The 27,701-nt window shown below is 37.8% G+C and overlaps 1 protein-coding gene across 4 annotated transcripts in view; it reads left to right on the top strand.

Annotated features, from left to right (window-relative positions):
• Positions 1–27,701, top strand: part of CPED1 (cadherin like and PC-esterase domain containing 1) — a 145,370-nt gene that overhangs the window by 30,736 nt on the left and 86,933 nt on the right. For all 4 annotated transcript variants that reach the window (XM_085569273.1, XM_021553506.4, XM_085569275.1 and 1 more), the window contains 4 exons: positions 4,510–4,616; positions 6,458–6,533; positions 17,094–17,250; positions 18,710–18,875. In XM_085569273.1, the coding sequence (XP_085425399.1) occupies positions 4,510–4,616; positions 6,458–6,533; positions 17,094–17,250; positions 18,710–18,875 (506 nt within the window). The remainder of the gene's footprint in view (positions 1–4,509; positions 4,617–6,457; positions 6,534–17,093; positions 17,251–18,709; positions 18,876–27,701) is intronic.

Below are 27,701 nucleotides of genomic sequence, written 5' to 3'. Positions count from 1 at the left end.
TTTTGAATTTGCTTGGGTTGAATTTGAACCAATTATCAGAATGATTTTGAATTCTGACCATGCTTTTAAAAGTCCTTATACTTGTTTTCAACTTGGTGTCACTTGCTATTTATAAATGCACTTATTATTCCATTATTCAATTTTTTACCAAAAAAATTAATCAGAACTGAATGTATAGTAGAGTATCTTTTGAGGTTCTGCTCCAAAAAAATCCACTTTGATAGTGGATTAGACTTCATTTTTTCAAATAGCAGTGCAGTCACTTCATATGTATGTTATGTGGCAACTATGTCTAAAGACTTACTAAAGTCATATAGTTTCATTGCTAATATTTGCTTTGTTCACTAAATCTGTTACTCTGATTTCTGCTTACTAGATCACTTACTCTGTCAGAAGAAAGGAGACTACTTTTATGTAATATGCTCTTGAAAAACAAATGCTGTCTGTTTCTTGTTCTCCTCTAGTGCTCATAAACTGGTTAATTTCAAGGTTAATTGAAATTTAAAAAAAAAAAAAAAAAAGTGCCTTTTTTTTTTATTTCTCAGAATGAATGAAATACAGGAAGATAAAATGAAAGATGAAAATTTCATTTGATTTTCAAAGTTCTTTCATTTCAAAATTCAGAATGGAAACCTTAATACTGCAAAATGAAATTTCAGCCTATAGAAATGACATGAAACTTAGTCATTTGATTAAATTATGTAATATACCCATAAGAGATTAAAATTCCAGAGATGCATGCATCTGACAGTTTTCCTGCAAAATTAAGCCTCCAATGTTATAGCTCATGGGGAGAATGTGGTCATTTCAAGGACTGGAATAAAATTACTTTACTTAAGAAATCACTTCAGAAATTCTTGAAGTTTAGCTATAAACTTGAAACCCCATTAAATCCTACAGTTCTCATTTGCTTTCTGTTCACTTTGGTCTAATATATCAGAATACAAAAACTCTGTGCAGAATATTATACAGAAAAAGCTAAATGTTCTTATTGGTGTCTGCATTGCTATTTCCTCTGCTGCTGCAAAACATTTGCTTTTCTCCCTAGACTATTATTTTTAAAATTATTTTTCCACATTAGATATTTTAAGTATTTCAAATGACAAATCAATGTCAAAGCAAATGAAAACAGTGCTATCTTATTGAAAATTAGAATTTTTACATAACATCAAATTTCACTTGGAAGTTATTACTCTCTGAATTGAATTGCATGTTCTTTGACTCATTCAGAATAAAAGATGATCATATCAGATTTCAATCAAATTATGCTGGACTACTACTAACTGAAGTAGAAACTTGGGTTCATATTTTTAGGTAAACATGAGATACACATTGCAGGTACAAATACTTTTTGATATGGGACTGGATGATGGCTACAAAGACTGCGGGAGGGAGGCTAAGAGCTGGCAAAAGATAGGTAAATAAAAGCATCATGCGGCCAGCATGTATCCACGTAAAGCTCAATTTGCCTGCATAGTTAGATAGAATTCTGCAAATGAGCATTGCTTGCATTTGCAAGGCCTTAATTAACAGGCTGAACTAAACTATCTTGATTTGGAAAGATATTTAAAGAGCACATGAACATGCAGTTGCATATTCTCGTCTTGTTACCACTCTTACTTGTCCAAGTGCAAAATAATACAAAGAGTAGAAGAGTATCTCCATGAGGTGTGATTTCATATTGTCTAATTGATCTACAGCTTCTGTGTGCTGAGCTCCACTGGTTTACTGGATAAAGCAAACAGGATTTCCATAACTAGAGATGAACTTCATTCTGTGGGAAAAGCTTTATGCAATTTTCTAGTAATTAAATTGTTCAGATATGAAGCATTCTTTTTAACCTTCCCCCTCTAATGTCCTGTAAAAGCCTGCTTCTGGTTTGAATTCAGGAAAGCAGCAAAACTGTATACATTGAAAATTGATTATTATTGACATTATTAAAGCGTCTTAATAAAGTCTCTAGAAACATTTTGAACCATGAGTCCTTCCATACAGATGGTGTTTATTATTAATGTCACTTTTGTTCTTTCTCTTATTGTAGAGTGTTTTATCTTGCTTTACTTTTACAATAAGTTCTGTGAAAGGGATCTTCAGTCCTTTGTGGCCCTTGTTGGAACACTAATAATGGTAGAACTTTTTTCCTGAGATATAGTTCTGCTATTATTAAATAAGCAGAAGGAAAACAGACTGTTTGTTTCCTGATAATAGATGTTTATTTTCCACAAAAAGTTAAGCTCTGGAAGGAGTGACATGGGCAAATTTGAGGCAAAATGGATTCCTAGAGGAGCCTGTTCTAGAACTAAATAGCTGTTTTAATCCATGACCCGTTTGTTTTTGTTTTGCAGTAATGTTTTTTCAGGTATAGATTATGAGGAATGTATCTATACATTTAAACAGGAGTCACACTGCTCTGTCAGCCTGAATCTGAGAGACAGCACGAGGTGCACACTGTTTTTCAAATAGGAAGTCTCCTGACTTCTATAAATAGACGTGTTTCAGTTCTGGTTGTTCTGTACTGAAATAACTGGCTCGAGGTTTAATTACTCAGAATAGAAAGCACAAGTAATGGCAGACATTCAAGCTCTCCTGAACTATTCTACTTCCTGGGCACTGGCTCAGAAGCACATCAGTTCTGAGGGTACATTTTCCTTTTCTTCTCTTAGGTGCATTCATATTGATCACCCTGATGCATCCTAGAGGCAAATACACAGTGCAGCATATTCTCTGGAGTCAGGGATCAAATTCTTCCCAGGGCAGGATGTGTAACAATAAACAGGGGAAGGAAATGAACTGCTTCTGAGAAATGGAGTTCCCTCCAGCTCCCTTTCAATTTGCACACAACTAGGCATTGTGATTTATATGTAATTATAATGATTTATTCAAAGGTGTTTACTAGTCAGAGGCATAACCTCTTGCTTATCTGATAATTACATAGCTGGTGAGGTCATTGAGTAGGTTGTTAGCACTGCCAAACTTCTTCACTAAAGTGAGGTATTTGCTTGTACATTTCTTTAATGTTTTGTTTGTTTGCTATCTGTCACATTTTTATCTACCTGCAGGGTTTTTTTTGTTGTTGTTTCTTTCACAAAGAAGCATGTAGTGAATCTGTCTTGCCTAAATTTCATATACCCTAATTACTTTTATACAATAATACTGGTTCTCATAATGTGAAATTGAAGGACTTGTTACAGTAATAAATGCAGTGTAACTGAAAATTGATCTCTTCAGCTTTGTCACATTGCTTATAAACATAAAGAAGTGATAGTTACTTTCATAGTCCTGGATCCATTCTACACAATCAGTTCATTACTGTTCTTAACATAAATTGAGTGTTAAATCTCCTTAAGTGGAATCTTTACCTTGCTTGACATTTGTAATCATGATTGGGATAGGAAAAAAACCACATTCTAGAGAGAGAAAGAAAGGAAGTAAATAAAATTAATACCTCTGTGGGCCATTGGTGGGACCAAATTAAAGGGGTAATCTAATAAAATTAAGAATGTATCAGAGATGGATAGCACAAAATGGAATAAAATACATGTAATGTTCCCAACCCTGGGAAAAAGAACCAACCAGTCCCTGAAATAGCTGTTCTGCAGGGAGCTTTGTGACCTGATTCTGTACCCTTGGATGCTGTACTGCTTCTCTGACTGCCCTCTCTGTTTGTAAAGTTATTATTACTGATTGTCTTCCTGTCAATGAAATAATTTGCCCTTTATTGAATATATTCATAGTGTCCTCAACAGGTGTAATAATTCCGTTGTGAGCTGCTACCATCTCTGACTGGTCCAGATAACAAAGGCCGTATATAGAAGGAAACAAATGACCATGTGAGGAAGCTCACCAAAGTTTTTTTAAGCAACAGTGGCATTTCTACACCATATCACATGCTGAGATATGAGCAAGTTCAAGGTCTATTTGTATCTTCAGGTCAGCTTTACCTTAGGAAGGAAGCATCACATTAGCTTGGAAGCCGGCAATATAATCCCCACTTGTGCACCAGATCTAACTCTGGCAGTCTGGTGTCTAATATTTAGGAATCCAGTACACCAAAATTCCTGCTGTTTGCAATAGCATGGCCAGTAATACTTCCTGCAAAATTTACTTGCCATTAAAGAAACACCTCAGAAGATCACATTGCCTATACTGGATATGTGGTACAAGCATGCATGTTCAGGAGTTCAGAAAAAAAATAAAAAGAACAACTTAAAGCTGCATCATGTTATCAGACTTTTTAATTTCTGAATGTTAAACATGTCAAGCAGCAGGGTTTGGGCATCAGTAGGCAACTATAACAGGGAATGCCCACTGTGAAACACCTAAATGTAATTCCAAAGCTTGAACTGTGATAGCAAATATGTCTTTTATCCTTCTGCCACCTGTAGATGGTCATGTAATTAGCTCTCTAACAGTTTACTGTTCTTCAGGATATCACTCTAAGTATTTTTTATGCAAATAAGAATTGCATTATATTTTCTTTCTCAAAGTGTTTATTTTCTTTCTGAATAGGTGGTATGAACCCTTGGGATCTTTTCATCTGCTTATCGTCCAGAAAAAATGGTGGCACTGGCTGCTTTCAAACAGAAGATTTGCATAATCTAGAGCTTTTCCAGAAGGTATGAGATTATTGTGTTATCCTTTGTGGGAATGTAAAGACAGGCTAGCCCAGATTTTCAGCTCTCACTCATAAAAAGAGAAGTATCAAATGTTTATTTTATACTGCAGCAGCATTGTTTAGCAGAAATTAAGTTTTTTCATGTTTTCTATGTACTGAAAAATACTTGTCAAGTACATTTCATTCTTCTTTATATCACATCCAGTTATCAAAAGGAATTTCTCATTTGAACATAGTATGTTAGTTTGGTTGTAAGTATTTCAGTGTAAATACTGAAAATTGTTATGACTCATTGTCAAGTTTCCCTTTTCTTTAGCTTGAACTTTTGCATTCTTGGCTACCCTAACCAGCATGTCTGGCCTCAAAAGTGTCAAGGGAAATTATTTAAGCAATTTTCCTTATTGGAAAAGAGAATTTAGAAATTGTGAGAAACAATTAGAAAATGCATGAAATATTTAAGAATGATAGAGATGGATGAATTTAGGGTTCATATCTTATACCACTACTGAGTTTCACCTAATGTAATTCCTCTTTTGTAAAGATAATTTAAGCGCTTCTCCCAACAGTGACAGTGCTCCTACAATTGATAATGTGTAATTTGGACCTGGGGCTTCAAGGCAGTTCTTTGCTCTGGCACCTCAACCTTCTTCCTCATGGTCCAAAACATCAGTATTACCAACTATCTTGGTATTTTCAGGATTGTTTTGTGGATTTTATCTCACTTAAGATTGTTGTGGGCATAGTTTAGTTTACTTAGAGGTGTAATTTCTATGTAAACACTTGACCTGTTGATAAAAATATGTGAGTGATATAAACTGAAATCTTTGATAAAATGTGACCAAGCTACAGATACAGTTTGACTCATATTTTAAGTAAAAAAATACTTAAAACAATAATGATAGCAAGACTCTAAATTATTGACTCTAGGTTGAGGGTCTGAGAGAAATGGAGCTGCTTTTAAAAGGTGCCTCTGGTGATAAAAAAATCCATTTATGTCCACAGAAGGCAGAGCTTTGAGCATGTACACTGGCGTTCCCTGGGACAGAATGCCATATCAAAGTGTATGCAAAGTGAAATTTTTATGGCAGTTATAGTTTGCTAGAAATATACATGCTTTGAATATGCTCAGATAATAAAGCACCCCAGGCTTCTGCAAACTGTTTTTTTTCTCATTCTGCCTATATTACCATATCTGAGCCTCTAATGCTGTGCAATATAATAATCCTGACAGCATGCTGCAGTGTCCAGATGTGTCATACATTAATAATTCAGACACAAAATGATCAAAGGTATTGTCCAAGTTCTCTCAGGAAGTCTGCAGCAGGGCAGGGACTTAAACCATATGGCCCATTCCTCAGAAAACTTTAAATATTGAACTAATATTACTTGCTGCTGGCATGTCCATACCATACACAGTGTTTTGCTGCAGGGCCTGCCTGTGATTTAGCTGCATTAGCTTACTACAGATCCCAAGCACAGCAATTCAAGTGGCATGGGGTATTTCCATGCAGGGACGGACAGTGGTTGGTAACTGAACAGAACACAGAAGCTGCAGAGACTGAAAAGGGGACAGGGAACAGGTCAACACTCAGCAGTCAGAAGGAGAGATATAGGCCTAAAATTTTGCATTGTTATGAACATGGAGGAAGAGTCCACACCTTAACTTCATTATTCTGACATTGCAGGGAGGGCAAAGTTATTATTTCCTCTTGACACTGATGGGAGTTTTGTGCATTAGGTGCCTCTGATAAATTAAACACAAACCCATTGAAGGCATTTTCCACTGAAGAAAAAAGAACACTTTTTGAATTAAATCACTAAGGCTTCTCTTTTTGCATACAGGTAAACCTACTTCCAGAAATCCAGCATTTTCTTTGCAGAAAAGAGGGATTATGCCAGATAACAAAAGCCTTTTCAGGTAATCTGACTTCTTCAAATATGCTTATGTGATGATGATCTTTTAACAGTTGTCACAAGAAGTTTTTGAAATGAGACTGTCAACTTACAATTCCATTTTATTCTTAGTCATGAATGCATAGAGGGAAAAAAATAAAAGACTGATAATCAATTTTAAACACACTTAAATATAGATTACAATTATACAGTATCTTTCCAGGTAAAGACATTGCATTTTTCAGCTGTTGCATGTTTCAGAAATAATTTGGCTATAAATGTCTTATTTTTGGACTGCCTTGTGTTAATATAGTGTACTGGTGTTTACACTTCTGTGCCCTAGGTTTGGTGTAATGTGTTTGTTCATCTTTACAAAAATGTTGTGGCATGGAGAAGGAGTAGGATTCAGAGCTTGGTTCCCATCCAGACATAATTTACTGATAAAAAGCCTTTATTGTGTATTATGGTCATCAATCAGAAAAGTTTAAAGGTTATGGGCGAATTTCCAAAGTGTTCTAATTTACCATGGGTAAAATCCATCTTTGAATAGAAACTGGAAAATAACCTGTGATGTACTGTATTAGGTCTATTTAAACCTCCTTCTGTTTCCCCCTTTTTCATATATATATGCTAAATTTAACAGAAAAGGAAAGGATACATTACATCTCATTTAACCATTTAGGAGTATGTATCTTCTGAAAGCAGTATTCTAATCTTCCATTTAAGTCAGTGGAGAAAGATACACCTACAAATGCTACTTCTTTTTATCTTAAAATATGTATTCAAAATAGGTATGTTGAATTAGTCTCTGCAATTATGCCTCACCACTGCCTAGAGAAATTGGTGGGCCCTGCTCACATTGCAACAGATTGCCTTCAAAAAGCATTGGTTCGCTCTACTACATGAAGAAAGGCCAATTGCAGTGGTTTTATTATTTTACTACCACAAAGCCACAAACACAAGAGACACTACACACAGACCTTTCTCTTTAAAATATGTGCATTTCCACTGCTGTCCATAAACATGGTACAAGCCACCTTGTATATGACCCTTCTATTAAGCCATTCAGTATTTTCTCCTGTACTGGGTTTACATGGCAAGCTGTTGGTAGTGAGGGGTGACAGGAGTGACTTTTGTGAGAAGCTGCCAGAAGCTTCCCTTAATTCCAGCAGAGCCACTGCCAGCCAGCTTCAAGATGGATTTGGTGCTGGCCAAGGCCAAGCCCATTAACCATGGTGGTAGCACCTCTGGGATAACATATTTAAGAAGGGAAATAAAACAATTGCACAACAGCACCTGGAGAGATTAGTGAAGAAGGAGTGGGAGGAGGTGCTCCAGGCAGCGGGGCAGGCAGAGATTCATTTGCCTGCAGCCCGTGGTGCAGCCCATGGTGGGACAGCTCTGCCTCTGCAGCCCTTGGAGGTGCACGGGGGAGCAGAGATCTGTCTGCAACCCGGGGAGCACCCAGTGCCAGGAGAGGTGGGTGCCTGAAGGAAGCTGTGACCCTGTGGGAAGGCTCCTGGCAGGAGCTGTGGAGAGAGAAGCCCAGGCTGGAGCAGTCTGCTCCTGAAGGGCTGCACTGCATGGGCGGGACTCACACTGGAGCAGTTCATGAAGAACTGCAGCCTGTGGGAAGGACTCCCTTTGGAGAAGTTCACAGAGGTCTGTCTTCTGGGAAAGAGACCCCGTGCTGGACTGTGAGGAGTCCTTCCACTGAGGAGAAAGGAGCAGCAGAGGCAATGTGTGATGAACTGACCACAGCTCCCATTCCCCTCTCTGCATCACTACAGGGAAGACATAGTGACTCAGGAGTAAATGGGCAGATTTGGCATAGGACCCATTTCTTTTTGGTCCAGCAATTAGAGGTTCAGAGGGATATCCTGTGGTATCATAGATGGCAATAGATGTCTATATGTGAATTTTACGCTTGGTATTTAGAGTAAGCAAATCCAAAAGAGCATTTATTTTCAGCATAATTTAGGGTTAGGTGAATTGCTCCACAATGACTGCATAGACTACGCTGATGTACACTGACAGGAATGTGAATTTAGACTGGTACACAGCAGGGTCATCTCTGACCAGACCAGACCTCGGTTTTAAACCATGAATTAATCCTACTCAGTATCACTGGGTATGTAACACGTAGTTTAGAATGAGTGGAACTCATCCATAAAAGGTGAAATTAGAACCAGAAGGGTAAATAATTTGATTTCATATTCAGTGGACAAAAAGGCGTAAGTTAGAGCAAACTAGTCTAGAGGTGAGATTTCAGATACTTCCCCTTCCATTGATCTGATAAAGCCAGCTCTTTCCACTTTCTTTTGTTTGCATTCTCCAACAGATCTCTCTTTCCAACAACAGCAGAGTTGCCAATTAGCAGGATTTTCTTCATCCTGAATTTTAGCATTATTCACAGAAAGAACAGTTCTCATCAGTGCTTCCTCCACAGAACAGTTTGTTCCTTTCAAATCAGTTATGTACTTTCACTCTTGTGTGTTTGAGTCAACAGGGTTTCTCTGCAATTCCTGTTAAAGAGGATTGGTTGGTTTGTTATTACTGTCATTTAGTCAGTCTTCAAGGAGCCAAGAAATTTCCTGTAAAAGAAATAACACAAAGAATTATGTTCTCTAATTAAAGACATTGTAAGCTGGAGAAAGATACATCAGAAATCAAGGCTGAGAAAATGGTATACTGGATTTACTGTGACTACAACAGTGTTGATGTTGATAAGCCGTGGTAAAGTGGTTTGGGTTTTTTTAATATTATTTTATTTGTTGTTTTTCAACTCTTAAATGGCTAGGCTTTGTATTTAAGACAGCATACCCATTCTCATACCCCTTTTGTATAGGAAAGAAAATTATTTATACAAAATACCAGGCCAGTGCTTGTTTCTTTGCTCTTTCTCTTTAATGGAAAGTGTTCTTGTCAGTCTGACATTTCATATTGCTTCTGTCTCTATAGGGCAGAGGGAAATAATTCATATACCAGTGATGACTGCTTTTTAGGAAAGAAGCTGAAAAGAGAAAAAAGGAAAATCAGTCTGGGAGAAGAGTAGAGTAGAAAAAAGGTTAAAAATACATTCTGTGTGTGGATAAATTGGATTGCCATTGAAGACAGGGTTGCTGGACGATGGGCATGTGGATTTGTTGCAATGGATTTGTGATGAGGCATAAGAATAGTAACAGATTTTATAATTCAGCATGGAAGACTACTTGCTGCAGTCTGAGAGGATTGTTTGAACTTCTGCTTTTGCAGGGCAATTGGCTCAGTTTTTGCTCAAGTGCCTGATGTCTGTTTACTGTATGGGACTTGGGCCTTGAGAAGGTTCTGATATAGCTAATGACAAACCAAGGAAGGCTTCTGGCATTTATTGCTCAGGTCAGCAAAAGTTGCAGTAGTTGTAGTGATCTGGAAATTAAATCTTCCTGTAAATGACCCTAGAAGCTCTCTGAGGTTTGAGAATGACTGTTAAAGAGATTTCAGGTGTTCACACCTGGTAACACACTGTGTGTGGCTTTAGATTGGGCTTGGCTGCCTCCTTCCTCTTGCCTCCCAGCCAAGAGATGGAGAGGACTAAAGTCCACAATGTGAGCAGAATTGCGCAGATTCAGTATAGGGCACAGGAAAGGCATCCTGATGCATGCACAACAAATACTATATTTTACAGGCTTTGCCTGGGAAAGTAGTGGAACTCTTATATCATTGCCTCCCTAATTTTCCTGTTCCCTAAGGAATTCACACTAGTCTGTCTTTCCATGTAAACATTTGTCTCATTTCATCACTTCCAGTGCCCATCCTGTGCCATGCATAGATGTCTTCTCTACCCGTGCAAACCACTGATCCTTTTTTTAAGTACTACTTTTATTGTTTGCCTTCCTTCTGTGTTTCTGTTTATTAGTGTCACTAGTGCAGAGACTTTATGAGTGTCTGCCAGCCTTGTGTGCTCCCATGATTTCCTGCTGGTCTGGCCAGCAACATTAATCACGCAGAAGGTCTTGGGATAGGCATGAGCCTAATGGAATTGTACGGGAGGGAGAGCCAAGATAGTGACTGTGCTCCCACTCTGTGATATGTTTATGGTCTGATGCTAACCCTGTGCTTTCTTCTCCTGCTGACTATCCCCAGTGTCCTTGGGTTACTCTGGAGTCAGCATGAAAGGTTATGATCCGAGGGTAAGGAAGCAAGACTCAGTGGAGCCGCCTGTGGAAGAGAGAAGATATAGATCAAATTTATTTTCTGTTGTAAGAACTCAATATCTTTTTTTTATAGGGGGAAGCATTTCTCTTGGCCCTTAAAAATATTTGTACACCAGTTTTGATCAGGTTTGTGCCTATTACCTTTCTGCTACTGAAGTTAATAAGAGCTTCAAGAGTGGCCAATAAAACCAGCATCTGATTTTTTCCAGTTAATTAGATTATAAACTGTGTGGGGCAGGAGTTTCATTGGTTTTACAGTAGTGTCAAATCTCAGCTACATAAGAACAGCAACATAACAGCAAATATTAGTAGTTTGAAAAGAAGTAAAGCATCTAAATTAAGTTAATTACTTGGCCTATACTCTTTGATATTCTACCCTGTCACTAGTACAGAATTGTGGCTCTAATCATGCAACACTCAGCCACCATTTTCATGGAGCTGCTTTTTCCAAAGTTTTATAGCTTATCTGTGTAATTAAGTTCTGGTATGAAGGGTGCACACAGAAGAATCAGCCCTTCTGAAAAATATTAAAAAAACCCCACACCTCTAACTTTAACTCTTAGGATGCTTTAGGAATAAAAACACAAACACTATACTTAATACTGTAAATAATGTTTTTTGTGCACCTGCCAAAACAGAGAGGCAAAAAACATGGTCATTAATCTAAACTGAAGCTGTATTTTCTGATGTTTTTAAAAGGAAAAATAAACAGCATCATACAAATGCAGCACTTTTATCTTTTTAACTCTGAAACTTCACAATGAATTTCAGTGCATTTTAACCACATAGCTTAAATTAATTTTCCTTTAGATCTGTTTTACTATAAAATTGTTTTGTTTTTAATATTAAACCTATTTAGGATAGCTTAAACTTCCAGAAATGACACATAGTTTGACATTTCTCCATCCTAAATATACAGAGTGTGTTGCTTTGAGATTAAGTATATTACAGAGGGTGGGATCACTGCATTTTTTAATGTGAAAAGCTTTTAAGGACAGCTGAATCAGTAGTCAGTAGGAGGCAGGATATTGGACTTGCATCAATGTTGACATCACAAATAAATCTCATAATGTACATCAAGACCATCACATATTAAGTTTCAAGCAAGAAACCATATTCCAGTGAACTCAATGCAAATTTTTCCAGGACTTCACTGGGGGCCAGGATTGCCCCTAGTGTTTCCAATTTCCTTCAAATATTCATCATCTACTTTGAGTTTTACAGCCACACTTTTCTAAATGCATAGGTCCTAAAACTGAGTGCAAAAGACCCTCTCTCTTCCTTTAGCAACCTCAGGGCATAATGTGTAAGCCATAGTAAATTACTATTCTTTGTTTCAGTCTTTTAATCCAAAAATCAAATGCTTAACAGGAGGTGATTGAATAGAATAGATCTGCTTTCTGTGACAAGTCTCAAGGCATATAGTGGCAGTAGTTCAAGTGAAATCATCCATCCTCCAAAATCAACACTGAAAAAGGGAAAAAAAAAATTTCAGTGCTCATTGCTTTCACAGTTGTGCGGCTTAGAGCAGGTTGCTGTACCTGATTGAGCCAAAGGTTACTAGGCTTTATTTTGATCAAAATTCCTTGTCCTGGAGAACTCAGAAGCCTGCCTAAGAATCTGTGAAAGCTTTTTAGGCATCTCCTGATGTGGAGCAATCTTTTCAGCTGTTAAACACACCTTTCCAACCTACAGAGGCTGGAGAATTTCCCAGCTGTGAATTCTAGAAGAGGACCAGGTTGTAGCAATACAAGTTGCCTGGTCTGTACCACAGATAAGCTGCTTGTGTTCCAGAAGCCCACACCAATACAGAAAATGGATGATCCCAGAACAGAATGAAAACCTGCAAAGCTGACAGAGAGGACCTGTTATCAGTAGTTCCTGAATATTGTACTGTAGAAACTGCTGACAAATGACATGAGGTGCCATTCTCTTTTTTTTTTTCCATGTCAGAGAACTGAGTCTGCTAGAAACAGACTACCACTATGAAAATCTAGGAAGACATCCAAAAGGCTTCTATGTGGATAGAAAGGCTGCTGTAACAGTTTCAGCATCAGTACACCTTATAGTGTACTTTAAGGTGCTAAAGCAATGCTTTCCTGCTAAAAAGAAAAGCAGTCGGATGAAGACCTTGCAAGTACAAATGTGCTGAGTTTATAATTTCATTTTATTGAAGAAATCAACAATGTGCTGGGCTCAGAACAAAGCACAACACTTCTGTTGCATTTCATTCCATCTCTAGTTTATTAGACAACCAGGAGCTCCCAAGGTGACTCAATCACTCTTGAAATGTTTGTAACAGATCTAACAGTTGATAGGCACTTGAGAAACAAATGACCTTTTTCTCACAGACAATAGTCTTAATTGTTCCTTGCTCCATGTTTGAAGTGTGTAAAATATAGTCTATTTGATCTTGTACAAATTCAGAAATTAACTAAGAAACCCGTGTCATAAACTTCCGTGTAACATCAAAAGATACTATAGAAGGAAAGATAAAGAAGATGACACACTCTCATTCATCTTCTTTCCTTTTCTTTCAATCAATCCTTACTTAGTTCAACCAGTAGGGTATTCTCCTGCTGAATTCCCGGCCTTTGCAGATCACCAGATGTTCCTGTTAACCTAAGCATTCCATTTACCACCAGTGCAGGTGGCTGCAGTCTGGCTTTGCTCCAGGAATTCTTAATGTGTCCAAATGTGCTTCTAGCTATTGGTAAATGTTTTGCTCAGCCACACATTGTAATTCTTAAATCAGCTATTCTTTATTGTGTATGTGTTGAATCTCTTGTTACACTTCAGAACTCTGAGCCAAAGACAAGTAAATAACTTGTGAGCCAGAAACTGGGGAAGAAGGAGCAAGAAGTCATAGCTCTGTAAAAAACTTGAAAGGCCTCATTAGATGTCAGTAAGGCTGCTGCATTAGGTATCAGTTGTCACTTCCAACTGCTCTGTTTGACTGTTGCGCTTTGAGAAATTGCAGTTGACAGAACAGTCTCTGCCACCAGTTCGTGTGACAAAGAGGTGCTGCATTTTTTTGATCTAGAGGTGTTGACTTGCTTTGGTGGATTTTATACCTCATCTCTGCATATGCCATGCAGCTGTTCTTATGTCTCAGGTCTGTGTTTTACCTGCTGCTATGGTTATTGTGTGAATTCAGGTGAGAACATGTAGTGGCCTCCTTAGTCATCAGTATGGCCTCACAGTGAACACCCTAGGAAGAGGTAAAGTGGTGTTGTTGATATTTTCAATGGTACCATTCCAGAGATGTCAGCATCAGAAACTGTCTTCAAGCCAAAATTTGAAGGAAATTAAATTGTGGTTTTCTTCAAAGTGAAAACAGGTCATAGGTCCAGCCACAGGTTCTTTGCTTTACACCGTAGAGTCAAAAATGGCAGCAGCAAAATGTACTTGTGGCAAAGCCTGCAGCTACCCCTCAGGAAAAACAGCACTTTGTGTAATGTTTCCATTACTGCACAGCCACTGTAAAAAGAAAAAATATCTTCTCTTATTTTTTTTCTTTGATTTTTAGACTGCTACAAAAATTACAATTTAGAAATTACAAATAGTAAGATTTGAATTTTTGAAAGAGGGTATGTACTCTAGACATGGTGTTAGGATGATGGGACTCTTTATAACTTGGTTTCCCAATCTGCCTGACACATCAACCACTGAGCCTGCTTCACCTCTTCCACTATAAAATGTTGATGTTTATGTACTTCAAGAGGACTGCTTAATTAACAACAGCTTGTAGAGTGATTTCAAGATGGAAAAACATGGCAATTACTGCAAACAGTAAAGGCACTGCAGGCTAATTTTCATTGATGATAAAGTTGATTAACAAATACACAGCTCTAATAAACACTGTTACTGCTTTTGAGTGCAGGAGCAGGTGAAGAGTTGCCATGAGAACTGATGCAGCTGAGTGTGCTCAGTTCAACACTGCTGATGTCTCTTTATTATTATGGTAATTGTGTTCATTGATTACTAGGAGTAGGTTTACCAAAGTGGGGGACTGTCACTCCCTCTTGACTCTGCCTGCTGGTGTACATGCTCTGTGTCACCTCAAAGGAATAAGCACCTAGTGACAGTCTCACTTCTTCTTAGAGCCCTCTTGTGATGGGCTGTCTCCCGGGGGATGCCAACACAAAAACAATAGAGGGCTCTAAGGCACCATACAAACAGGATGCTCTATAGAAGAGGCATAGTTTATGAGCATTGCCCTTTTTTAGTTTTCAATGCTAATCATCAGCATTCTGAAATTTGTTTTCTATTCCTTAAGACATCGCAGGTGATTTCGTTTTGTTTGTAGTTTTATTGGTTTTGTTTTGTTTTGTTTTTGTTTTGGTTTTGTTTGTTTGCTGGGGTTTTTGGGGGGTGGTTGGGATTTTGTTTTTATTTTTATTTATTTATTTTTTTTAAGTTGAAGCATTTTGCAATGATTTAGGGCAATACTAAGGATCTTCTAACCAGTAGTTTGAGAATTCAAGAACAATTGTGTTTTTCATCTATTCCTACCCACTTGTTTTATTTTGGTATATCCAGCTCCAGGAAATGGTCCACTGCATAGTAACAAATGAATTAATGTCAAAATAATCTTTTTTTCTTTCCCTGAAACAGCTAAAACTCTCATTTAAGAGGGATAAATACAGGTACACAAACCTCATTATTTTCAAATTCTGTCTTGTGAATTATTACTTGTTGCTTTAGCAACACAATCAGAAACATGTTTTTAAAAGGAAAAGACACATTGCTTTCTCTTGAGTAATGATCTGTACAGCCCTTCTTTGCCATGTTCTTATTTTCAATAAAATATTTACTTTCTTTTAAATAGCTAAAGTGATGCATAGGAGTAGTTACATGGGACCATTGCTAATTTTGCTAATTGTCATGATGAAATGCCATTGTTATCTACAGAGTAGAAATTTCCATAGTAAAATGCCCTTGTGTCTTTACATCAAGTCAGATATAGAAAAAAATACAACTTGATTTTGCAGATCTGGTTTCTATGCATATTCAAAACCAACTCTGCTAAATAAATTACTTAATGGGAGTTTACTGTCTTCCTCCTGTTGTCACCACACAGTCAAGTAGGCAGAGCAGTCTGCTTTTGTCATTGTACCATCAAAAACCAGGTAGTCACTTGTAAAGTTCCAATCAGTTATAATGCATAACACAATAGAAAGATGTCGGTGTGAATATAATTTGAGACATGCTCTATTAAATAACTGCCTGGTAAAATAACAACTGTTTTTGATTATTAGAGCCTTTAATGCTGCTAAATGGTGCATGTAAGGCAGAGGACCAGATTAATTCTAATTCCAGCTGAGACTGGAAGGTTGAGCTGAGCTGATCTGATGAACAGCCAATAAATACAGACAATCACAACGTCATTTTAATAGGCTCTCTGAGAAAATGAATAGATGAATAGTTTTTTTTCTTTAAATATCTGTCTACAGCTCATCACCAGGAACACAACTTCAGTTTTATTTTTCATTTCATGTACCAAGGTAGAGAGTGCATGCTTTAGAAAAGAAGCTCTACAAATAAATTCATACCATAACACAATGCAGTATGTAGTTAAAAAGAAAAGTAATAAGGTTTGGGAATAATCTGAACAGCTTGATTTTTCCTGACCATTACTTAAGAACTTGAAATGTGAGGTCTGTTAGAATTAATGAATACTACTCGACATGAAATAATGACACAACATAAGGGCTTTGTGCCTTTTTATCAAGAACAGTAAAAGCAGAAAATACATGCCACCCCTTGACTGATCTCACATCACAATATTTTGATTACTATTAATAGTCATATGCCTCAATAAGCTTGAGAACTGTGGTACATCAGTCCTGCACCCACTGTGTTTGGTGACAGAACGAAGACTCCCATAGGTTTCAGTACCTGCAAATTGTAGCCTTAGTGGTGAGCATAGAAACAAGGATATGAGCTTATTTATTGAGCTATGTTATTAGAGTAGCAAAGTCTCTTGGTCCTTATTCAAAGAAATTGCTTATCCCCATCAATTGCAATTAGTGCTCCATGAGTAAGTAAGTTTTGGTATTCTTATTTGGAAATCAAGGATTTAATTTTTTTTTAAGAAGGAAAAAGGGGATGCTTTTTGTATGTAGTATTGCTGCACTCACCTCTGAGGTGGGAGTGGCAGCTAAGCCTTTCAGCCTGCAGCTTGCAGCTGGAAGGGGGTGCTTGGTCAGGGTGAAACTCTGCCAGCAGATCCAAAAATGTTTATTGTCTCAGATTTTGTTATTTTTATCTGATGTTAGTAGCTCCTCTCTATTGTGTTTTATACAGTTAATCCTTAGCAGCAGGAGTCCACCCCTGCTTTCAATGCTCTGCTGACTTCCTTTCTCATCCCCCTGGTACTTTTTCAGATCTGCAGCTCCCACTTGTGACCCCAGACTGTTCTGGCCAGCCGGGACTGTCAAGGGCCAGCACTGCACGAAATGTGTCCCAGGGCAGCGCAATCACTGAGCGGGCACGTGCCTCCCATCTGCAGCACTGGTGGAAGCAGAGCATGAGCACAAAGCTGTAAGTTAATGATGACCCACCCTCACAAACTGCCAGTGCTTCAGCATACAGTTATTTGGGAGTCAAGGGTGCAGCAAAAGAGGAGACCACAGCAGATGGAGCACTTGGATGTATTGCATCTCATACTTGCAGAATGTTTGTTTATATTAGGCAATTTTGCACATGTTTTGGGTATAAACATTTAAGTCTTTGAGGCATCAAAACACCTTGACAAATAAATACAGACCCATGAGACCCTGAACCTTTAGGTCTCATGGTGGCTGAGCTGTTTCCTGCTCCTATCCCTGCTTTGCCCCTACCACAGATACACATCTGTAGTCCTTTGCACAGAGATCCCCCCTTAAGGTGAAGAACCGAGAAGTACTTGATAATTTGTCTGTTATCAAGTGCTGTTTCCCACATCACACTATTTCACAAATTTTATGTTCTGAGGACCTGCTATTCTGCAGAAGGGAGAAAAATTTCTCTTTAAGATGGATGTTATTAGACTTACTTAACAGAGCAAAATTGAAGTCTGGAAAGGCCACATATTGCCAAAAATTACACAGAAATAGAAGAAGAACCCCTTGTCTTTTGCCAGTAATCAGTCTTAGAGACCCATAATCTCTATAGTCATCTTCCCATTGAATTTTCTATGAGATAAATTGATACTCAGAAATTTCAACAGACAGATTAATAACGCCATTGTGAATATGCACAAGTATAGCTCAGATTTCCCCAAGTAATGAACTTTTAAATAATTTTTTTTTTCCTTGGGTTTGCTTTTTTTCTGTTCATTTTCTATGGCTGACTCTCTTTGTGTGTACTATGGAAGCTGTAGGCCAGTTTAGAGAGCCACGTCACTTCTTAAACAAAATTGCTTGCAAAATTCTTAGGTTTAACTGATAGGCTATTTCTAGGTATCCTAGTCTTTCTTAATATTTGGAATGATTGTGTATGGTTTTCATTAGGGGAAGTATGCAGCACCACATGTTTCTGTCTCTTTATTACAGAAGTAAGTGCTAACAATATTGCGGTCTTTCCATAGGGTTAGGTGGGGATGTTCTTCTGATTTCATTTCAAATCAGCATTAGGGTACCTTGACTATCCATTTCTGTTATTTAACATGCTTGGATTTCTTTAATGTTTAATTTAATTTTGATTTAATCATTCACTCTAAGTATCATGGATTTGTAACACTTAATTATTCCCACAATGCCCATATGTACTCTCAAGTATCACTCCCTCCAAATATAGTTGCTTCCAGTATTTGGAAGCTAAGAGTTAGAAATGCTGAAATCAGTAAAATTACTTGATGTAAAGATTTGTCCCAGCGAACTTGATTTAACCTACTGTGTTGCTTGTTGTTGGGGGAAAAAGGGCTAATTTCCTATTTCCACTAATTTCACTATTTCACTACTTTCTTATAGCTCATTTGCAAAGAACTGTATTAATACTACATATTTTTATTACTTTCCAGGAATCAAGTATCAACATCAGACCACAATAACGTCCTTAAAGCTCAAGACTTTTCTGTAATCATCAAAGCATATGTGCTTGTGACATCCTTAACACCTCTGCGGGCATTTATTCATTCAACCACCACTGTCTGGCATCCACCCAAGAAGAAGCATTTTACCATAAAGGTAAAACATTTAATTTCCTCAGTTTTCCATTTTTCAGGCAAAGTACATAGACAGAAAACTAGAGAATATATTTCTTCTCTTTTACTCCTTCTTTATTAGCAGACCACAGCCTACAAGGAATATTCTTCTAATGTACAGTTTTCATTTCTCAGAACAAGAGGAGTTTTCTTCACGAAGCAGGAAAGCTTTGCCCTGTGCACTACGGGGCTGGGATTTGCAGGTGTCCAAGCCCATTTTTATTGGTCACATTTGACAGCAGTTGCAAGGTCAGAGTTTTCTCTAAAGCACAGCAGTGTGGGTGCTGGCATGAAGCAGCAACTTTTGCTGGGATATTGACAGTGTTGTGAAAAGGGAAAGTAAATATTTAAAACAGTTTGTTTAGATTTCTTTTTTAGGTGCAGTAAAACAGAATAGAGGAGGGTCAGGGCACTTCTAAATCAGGGGAATGCAAGTATACCATGGATAGGGTGATTCCCCCATGGTCTAAATTTTATGAAGAAGGATATTTGTCTTAGAATAATTCAGGACATCTCCAAGTGCATGGAGATACCCCTCTCACTCCACATCTTGCTTGCTCAGCAAATATGCCTTCCCATTCCTTTCTTCTTCTAGCAGGGGACTGTGCTCTTTGTGAAGAAGCTACAGTTGTGCTGCTGCTTCTTCTCTTTTGAAGAATTAAGGTCACAATGTGGCAATGATTTTCTTGAGGTCACACAGATTAGCTCCTGCAGCAGCTGTTAAAGGATGGGTTTGCTTTGCCTACTAGCCTTCTTGGGGTAGGAGCAGGTCACGGCTCTGGATCAGTCTGGTATCACTGTGGTATCACTGTCAGGACTGTTGATGATATCAGCCATTTGGTACGTTCTACAATTTTAGCTCTTGCCAGGTGGAGTACCTAGTTTAAGCTCATTATCTAATTCTAGTCATTGGAGAAACAGACACCTGTAGAGAACAAATCATCCCACTTAATTTAGACACCAGTTTTGGAATGAGTTTCCTGGTGAAAGTGTTTGCTTCCTTCTATGGGCTATGACATTCTTAGAAAACATGCCAAATTCTGGATTGCCAAAACTAGGTGAGCTGAATCTATTTCTCTCTTCCACCCCCACTTAAGCTATGGAGGCCCATGGAGATACATTACTTTGCCATGTATTTTCCTCTATTTACATTTATGAAGAGTAATGGTTACTCACTTTCAAACCCCGGTATTCAGTTTTGGTTTATTTTTATTAAAATAGCACAATATACAGCAGCATCACTGTTGCAGCTGAAGTAGGGACTACTTTAAAGGCTAGTAGTCATAAGTAATTGTTATATGACTCTGAAAAACAATTCCCACTGAGGGAAGTCTCCTGAACAGGGTTCCAGCCACCATTTACAGAGTATTTTGGCTGCTGAATAAGCAATGAAAATGATGGATGGAAGTAGCAGTGCATCTGCAGTGGTTCCAATCTGTTTACTGCTGTTGTAGCATTATGCCTTCCCATAGCTTCAGACATACTCATCACAATTGTGAAAAATACACAAAAGATAGGCACCATTTTGTGAAAGAAAGCACATTTGTAGTGATGTAGATATTGAAGTGTAAATTAACAAAATGATGGAAAATGGGGTGTGTAAGGCTGCCTCTCAGCACAGTGTGCCCTGTAAAGCACATGGAAGGGGCCAGGGAAATCCAGAAGGGAGACACTAGGAATTCATAGAGTGGCTAGAAAGCAGTGCTGAAAAAATCATATACATGGTCTGTTCTTGATGCAAAGCGAACAGGCAAGTCACCCACCAGACAATACTTGGAAAGAGGCAAATTCAGCCATTAATATAATTTGTTAAGAGCTTTTGTCAAGTTTCTCAAAAACTTCATTGAGCCCTTCATTATTTGCCAATGCGACATACAATGCCAGGAGAGCCATCTCTCCCAAAGTAGCCAGTGGAGCAATGCATGTTTGTACCAGCCAAGGAGCCTGGTCCTGAAAGCTCCTATGCTTCAAGTTTCTGCCAGCTCTGTTGTATAGGATGGAAATTGCCATGTTTTGAAGCTTCAACCTGTCAATAGTCTATACAGACAGAATCTCCAAGACCTGTTTTTTTCCACTGATTGACAGAATACCCACTGGGTACTCAACATGCCTGGAGGAGAGACTTTGGTCTGAAAAAATTTGCCAGTGTTTTTTCCACAATGGACTAAGTTTTTTTTGGGTTTGTCTTTTATTTTATGTAGAGATGATAATAACTTTGATTATCTGCTTTCAGGAATGTTGTACCATAATTTAGAGACCTCCTCAGTGTGTAAAGACCTCTGGTCAGGAAATTTTTTTCTTGTACCAGTATAATTACATTTTTAATGAGAAATTAATCCACATTTGTGGTTAGCTTACTTTTGCTATCACAAACTCAATATGTTAAGTATGTTTAAAGTTTGATCTCCCATGTACAACAATGCCTCATAGTTGCTAGGAGTTACTAGAACGTGGGATATATGAAAGAGAGATTTAAAAATAACCCTGGAGATGGGGTAGCTATATGATATCAATGATTGATAAAAACTGTGTAAAGAAAAAACAGGAGTTTCATGAAAGAATACTGCATTTCCCACTGCCTTTTTGTTTGTAAACTATTGTACATTATTTTTGCAATGCATATTTGCTTTTTATAGTCATAGTAGCAAGACTTCAGAATAATTTCTTGAATAAGCATTGGTCAAAAGGCAGTTCAGGAAGAGTTCAAATGTGTTTTGCTCACCAGCTGCTAGGTTTTCTCTGGATTATACATATTTTAGTATTTAATTTCAGAAAGCAAAAGAAGATAAGTCCTGAGCTGGCATGAGGATTTTGTGTGCAGTCAAGGGGTAACAAAAGTGGGACTCCAAATTTGGGCCCAGCATGGGAAGATGCAAGAGATGCAGGGGAGAGAATGGCTTTCTACTACACAGATGTTTAGATATGAGGCTTGTGTAATAGCACAGTTTCTTTGAGGGGAGTTGGAAACTGCTTATTTAGACTATCTGTGTGTTGAAAAATTATTAATAAAATAGAAACTTTGTGTTTTGCATATTGTATCAATTAAAAGAAAGGGTCTCTGTCAATGTATGCAAAAATTATTTTTGTGCTAATTCACATTATGTCGGTGCATTGAAAAGAATGCTGACCCTTAATAATTATTTCTTTTATAGAAGACAGTGTGCAAACCAGTAATTTATGATTAATTATTTCAAGGCTTAACACACTGTGAAGTTCTTCCTTTTCCATGCCATTAACCTTTCCCCACCTGATCCCAGCGCTTTATGAAGGGATGCACTTTTGTAGACAGTAGTACCACATCCTACATCATCCAGGGAGGTTCTGCTGTGCTGTCAGTAACTTCCCGTGGCCCCTGCTATGGCTCATCATCCTTTTCCTCATCCAAAATAGACAGGTGCCTCCTGGACTTGAGTTCCTTGACTGGTGTTCTTGCATAACCCCTGATGTGCTCACATGAAACTCTGTTCCTAAGTAATTTTCCAGTTGTGAAGTGCAGAAAGTATAATTTATTCAAGAAGTTTGCTGTTAAGCTTGCTGTGGTGTAAATCACTATAACTGAAACTCTCTTTGTGTATTAGGCATTTGGAAACTTCAGTAAAGAATTTTTTTTTTTTTTTTACTTAACATACATGCAAATAAAACTGCACCCTCACTTTTACAGGAAATCCATCTCAATATGACGTGGCAGTCTGGCTTAGAGCCGAGCATGGTGGAAATTAAGTTACAGTATTGCCCTCAAGTGCCTAGCTTTGGTACTACTTGAAGTATCACCCACACGTATTTAAAGTGAGATGGAATGCAAACATACATACAGAGAAAAATGCTTACAAAGAGCAAAAAGGCTTGGAAATTTTTTTCCCTTTATTTTATGTCTGTTTGGGTTTTATTTTTGTTTTTTGTTTTTTAATTTAATATCACTGCCTTGTAACTTACAGGAGCAAACTCAAAAGAAAAATTACCATCAATTCTTAACCAATTAGATTGCATGTTTACTTGGGACTAAAATTAAATTCACTCATTAGGTTCTGTTAGAATTCCGTAATGTTCTTCTTTCTGGGAGACTGGACACAATATAATGCCATCTCTGTTTTCTTTCCTCATGGTATCTATAATTTCTTGTTTCACTGATATAAGAACAGAAGTCAGTCTGGACTGGGAAGATCAAAGACATGCTTAGTCTGACACTTCATTTGTGGCAGTCAAGAGAGATCATGAAACTCTGTAACAGGACAAACATAAAGTGGTAGTGGTCCCTAGGCAGACTATATCTATTTCTGGTAACTTGTGGGGTTAGAAACACAAAACTGGAAGTGGAATATATGTCTTGATGTTTAATAAACTTCAGTGGGCTTTTATGTATGCAGTTCTCTACTAGATTTTTTAAATTCATGAATGCTTTTGGTCTTAGCAATATCTTTGAGCAATGATACTCTACAGTTATTTTACATGATGCTTGGGAAAGAGTATTTGTTTGTTTTAAAACAGAAGCAAAGTCAAATATGACTTGATTTCATATCCTTAATTATTGTCTCAAAAGAAAAAGAAATCCTTCCTTCTTTGTCTTCTTTGTCTGTGTCAACCTGTCATGCAGTGCAGAAATAAAATTCTTTCTGGAGTTCTTTTCTGCTTTTCTCATTTTGAACATCCCTATTTAGCTAAGTAAGAGCTTGAGACTGATTGTCCTCTACAACATGTGGATATATCATAAGTTTTTCCACTATTATCCTGGCCCTTAGCTCTCTGGTGTTTTTCTAGTTCACATATCCTCTTGCTTTGGCTGTTCAGGCAGCTCTGTAAGCATGCCCTTCTGTGGCTTCCAGCTTTCCTAGACCTGCCTCCTACTACCCTGATTCTTCTCACTCTTCCTTTTTTTTTGAACTCCAGCTTCTCTTAGTCAAGATTATACACTTTTGGTCCTCACAGTAACCTGGGAAATACTGTTGGTAAATCACCTTTACTTTCCCACTAAGAAGTCAGAGCTGAATTGGGAAACCATTCTTAGTCCAGACTCAAAAAGCCTGGTGAGTGGCTTTTTGCTTTTGGACTTAGTCTTAGGAGAAAGAGCTTTAGAGAAAATAAACCTTTCTCAGATTGCCTTTTCTTATCCATGTAATAAAGTTATGAAAGTGTTAAGGGGAAAGATACTGGGGGTTTTTGGTGAATAATTTTTTTTTCTGGAAAATTTAATATAATATTTTTTAAAATCATATGTAATGAAAAATATATACAGAAATGGGAAATCCACTGTAAAAATAGTTGGATACTAATGTGATTTCCCCTTTCATCAAGTGCTATGTTAAAGCTGCAGAGAAAAGGCACTTCCTAACAATAAATCAGGAGTGGAATAAACAGATCTACCTGATGCTAATGCAGTAAACTTATGATAATTTACTGAACTGTTTTCTCTGTGTTTTATTCTGAAACCATTGATACCTGATTCATGGATACATTTTTCTCCCATTACATGGCCTTTGACTATTTTTATATGCTCTGGTCAGTAGAAAAGTCCACCTGTACTAGCAGAAAATATTTGAAATAGCTTCATTTCTAAGTAAGCTCTTTCCTGGCCTTCTGTGTGGAATTAGTTTTTATTCTTGCAGACATCTTAGATATATAGATACTTCCATACATATAATCAAGGAGATCCTTGTTTGTGTGTAAACCAGTATTTTTATATCTATGAACAACCACTTACACCCAGAAGTATTTGAAACTGGTGAAGAAATTTCACCAAAGATAGATCCAGTAAGAAGAATGAATGTACAAAAGTGAACTAAGAGAATAGAGCCTATGTTGAAAGTTTTTAGAGATTTATTGAATTTATTCAAGCTATTTTCAAGAAGAGGCAATTACTGTAAGGCCTTGAGATCCTGAAGGTCCAGCTGGTCAGAAAGAGTGCAACAGCTCCAGTGCACACAGTAGAACAATCTGGATGTATGCCCTTTGCTACTTCAAAAAGAGTAATTTCTGAAAACCAAAGGTCATGCTTTCACCCCTCAGACATAAACCTTACTTTCAACTCTTATCCTGATAACTTTGTCTGCCATGTCATTTTAAAGGCTACTACTAGGAACAGTAAGGTCTTTCAAAATAAATTAATATGAATACTGTAAAGTAGGATGTTCTAAATCCCAAAATGTAAACCTCAAAACTGCATTGAATTACTCAGTAGTGGTCTCTTCTATCTCCTTGCCTCTGAGGTAGGTTCAGAGCTCATCTATGCCTCCAAAGTGGAGTTACTGTTACAGGAAAACATGTTGTTCACATTGTTTAACCTAACCCAGAAGTGTCTAACTGATAATATACAATCAACTGGCAGCCAGTAATTATAATATACCTTCTATCAATTTCAGTAACAGAAGAAATAAATAATGATATCAAGCACTTAAAACACTCCATTGAACACTGCAAATTTCTAAACATCCTGTTGTAAATACTCTCTGAAATTCTGGTGGCATCCGCTCATTCACCCGTGTTTTTCCAGCCTCTGTCTCCAGGCATCACAGGGTAGACACAGTCCTGCTCTCCTGGGATGCAGCTTCCCTTCTTTCATGAACCTCTGCTTGGAGAAGTGGGGGCCCCTGCTCTGTGGGTGCCCATTTCACAGGTACCCACAGAGGACCTGTGCCCATCCTTACATCCCAGCATTCCCTGAAGTCTAGGCAGATGCTGTGGTGCCAGCAGGCTGATTTGTGGCAGTGCCTGACCAAGTTTTGGTGGCTGCTTTCTCCACCACTGCTTTCTCCAATCCTCTGCTTTCTCTCCCCCTGCTCCTTTTCTGTTACTTCCCAAGCTGACTAGTTTCAAAAATCACTTTGTAATTTCCTGGTTACTATTTAACCTTGCTGATGGTTGCTGATGGCACATTCCTCTGTATCATGGTAAGTTTGGTCAAATATCACCCCAGACAGTTCTGCGTATTCCAGGCACACAGGTGGTGTTGTCCGTGGGTAGGCTGTGTGAGCACTCCAGTGACAGATCTCCTGTCTGTCTTCAGTGTCTCACATAGACTCCCCAGGGGAACCAAGCAATTTTAGATTGCAATTAATGTCATTGTTTTGAGACATCTACTTTAGGATGGCATAAATTATGCTCTTCAAGCATCTGTATTCTGCAGTGAGGTGTAAAGGGAACATAGACATTTAGCTTGTACATAGACATAAGCTGTGTAGTCTTGTAGTGTGGGTTTCCTCTACAATATTGGCACCTGAGTGAATTTTCTTCATGTGAGCTGTGTCTCTGAGCACCTGTTACAATGAGGAGAAAGCTAATTAGTGCAGTCAACAAAGGATGATATTCTAAATTTGCATTTATGGCCATTCCCAATGTTAGTTAAGCAAAATCTTCCTTGCTTGTTTCATCAGAAGGCAAGATTGTATAGGATTGAGCTAGAAGGCAATCTCAGAAAGATTACTACAGTTTGGTTTTATACTCTTAGGGCAATCCTCAGCTGACCATTCAGGTAACTGCCCCATGCTGCCCCAGCAGCTCTCCTGCAGAAAAATTGACCAAGGAAGATCTTCTGAGGGAATTACTACAGCCATCATAATATTCAGCCCAGTGAGTGCCACAGTTTTCCACTCTTCAGGCTCCATGGCTCTATGCATGAAGTCTGCAAATCAGAATTCCTTAGTCAATTAAATTGCATTTTTTCAATATGTCAGACCTTTACCTTCAGTGTCTTCTTGAGGAGCCAGAGGGATCTATGTCATTGAGATTATAAGGCTAATTTTAATGACTGCAGATTTTAAAAACTAGATGTCAAAACAGGTAAAAGAAAAAGCATAATAAAATTAATATTGAGTTGGCCTTTTTTTCCCCAGTGGCTTTTCCTAAAGCAAGAAGTTATTGGGCAGTGAAAGGTCAATGAGTTTAAATTCATCTAAGGAGTATTGCTAATTCATTCTGCCTTTACAGAAAATGTGTACTTGATCCATGCAACTTGACTGCATTTGCTCACTTCTATAAGGGATTACATAAATATTTGGAACATACCTCCAACTGTATGAGTCCAGCATTTGGATGAACACCTTCAAGCTTCTGAGAAATCTTGCAATTCTGTGTATAATGGTATCATTGTATAAAATAAATGTGCATGTCTGCATTTAGTCTTACAGCCTGCTAAAATTTAAACCCTATTCCTTTGCTTTAAAAGCAGCCAGAGGTCAGTTTCTCCCAGAAGAGGTTCCTGTAACTGCCAGAAGTATTTCCTACTCTGTCCTCTTTAAATTGTTTGATGCTTCTGTTAATCACACCCTATCAATGCTGTATTTTGCTGGACAGGCAGTCTATTTCCTCTGAGAGGATCAGCATCAGTGGTGGTCACTTGAAGAAGCCTTCAGCTCTTTAGTATTTTGCAGTTGAACACAAATATTTATATACTTTGATTCATGCAGAAGAACCTGAGGTTCCTGCAGATTTTCATGTATTATCACCTTTATTCCATACACTTTAAATTTTTCCTATCTATTGCTATAAATCCTGTGGAATCTGTTGGAGTAAAACGTAATCTGAACTTGTTTAAATAGGATTTTTTTTATGAATTGGAATTTAACCTGAAGTATCCATCTCATCTCTATTGGTCCTGAACCAGCTTGACTAAATATTTATTTTAAGCCATTGGCTTAGAATAAACATTGGTCTAAAACCTGATATCCTCTAATGAGGACCTGTGGAGCATGGTTTCTTTTCTAGGCTGTCTAAGGAGAGCTATAACTAAAATGCAGTTTCTTGGAGATGCCAGTTTTATTTTAATGCCTGTTCTGATGGCAATAGTTGACTAATAATAGCCAACAGCATGCTCTGAGTA

This window comes from Lonchura striata, chromosome 1A (genome assembly GCF_050655825.1).
Source record: "Lonchura striata isolate lonStrDom1 chromosome 1A, ASM5065582v1, whole genome shotgun sequence".
NCBI classification, from domain to species: domain Eukaryota; kingdom Metazoa; phylum Chordata; class Aves; order Passeriformes; family Estrildidae; genus Lonchura; species Lonchura striata.
This window is presented reverse-complemented; position numbering and strand designations above follow the sequence as displayed.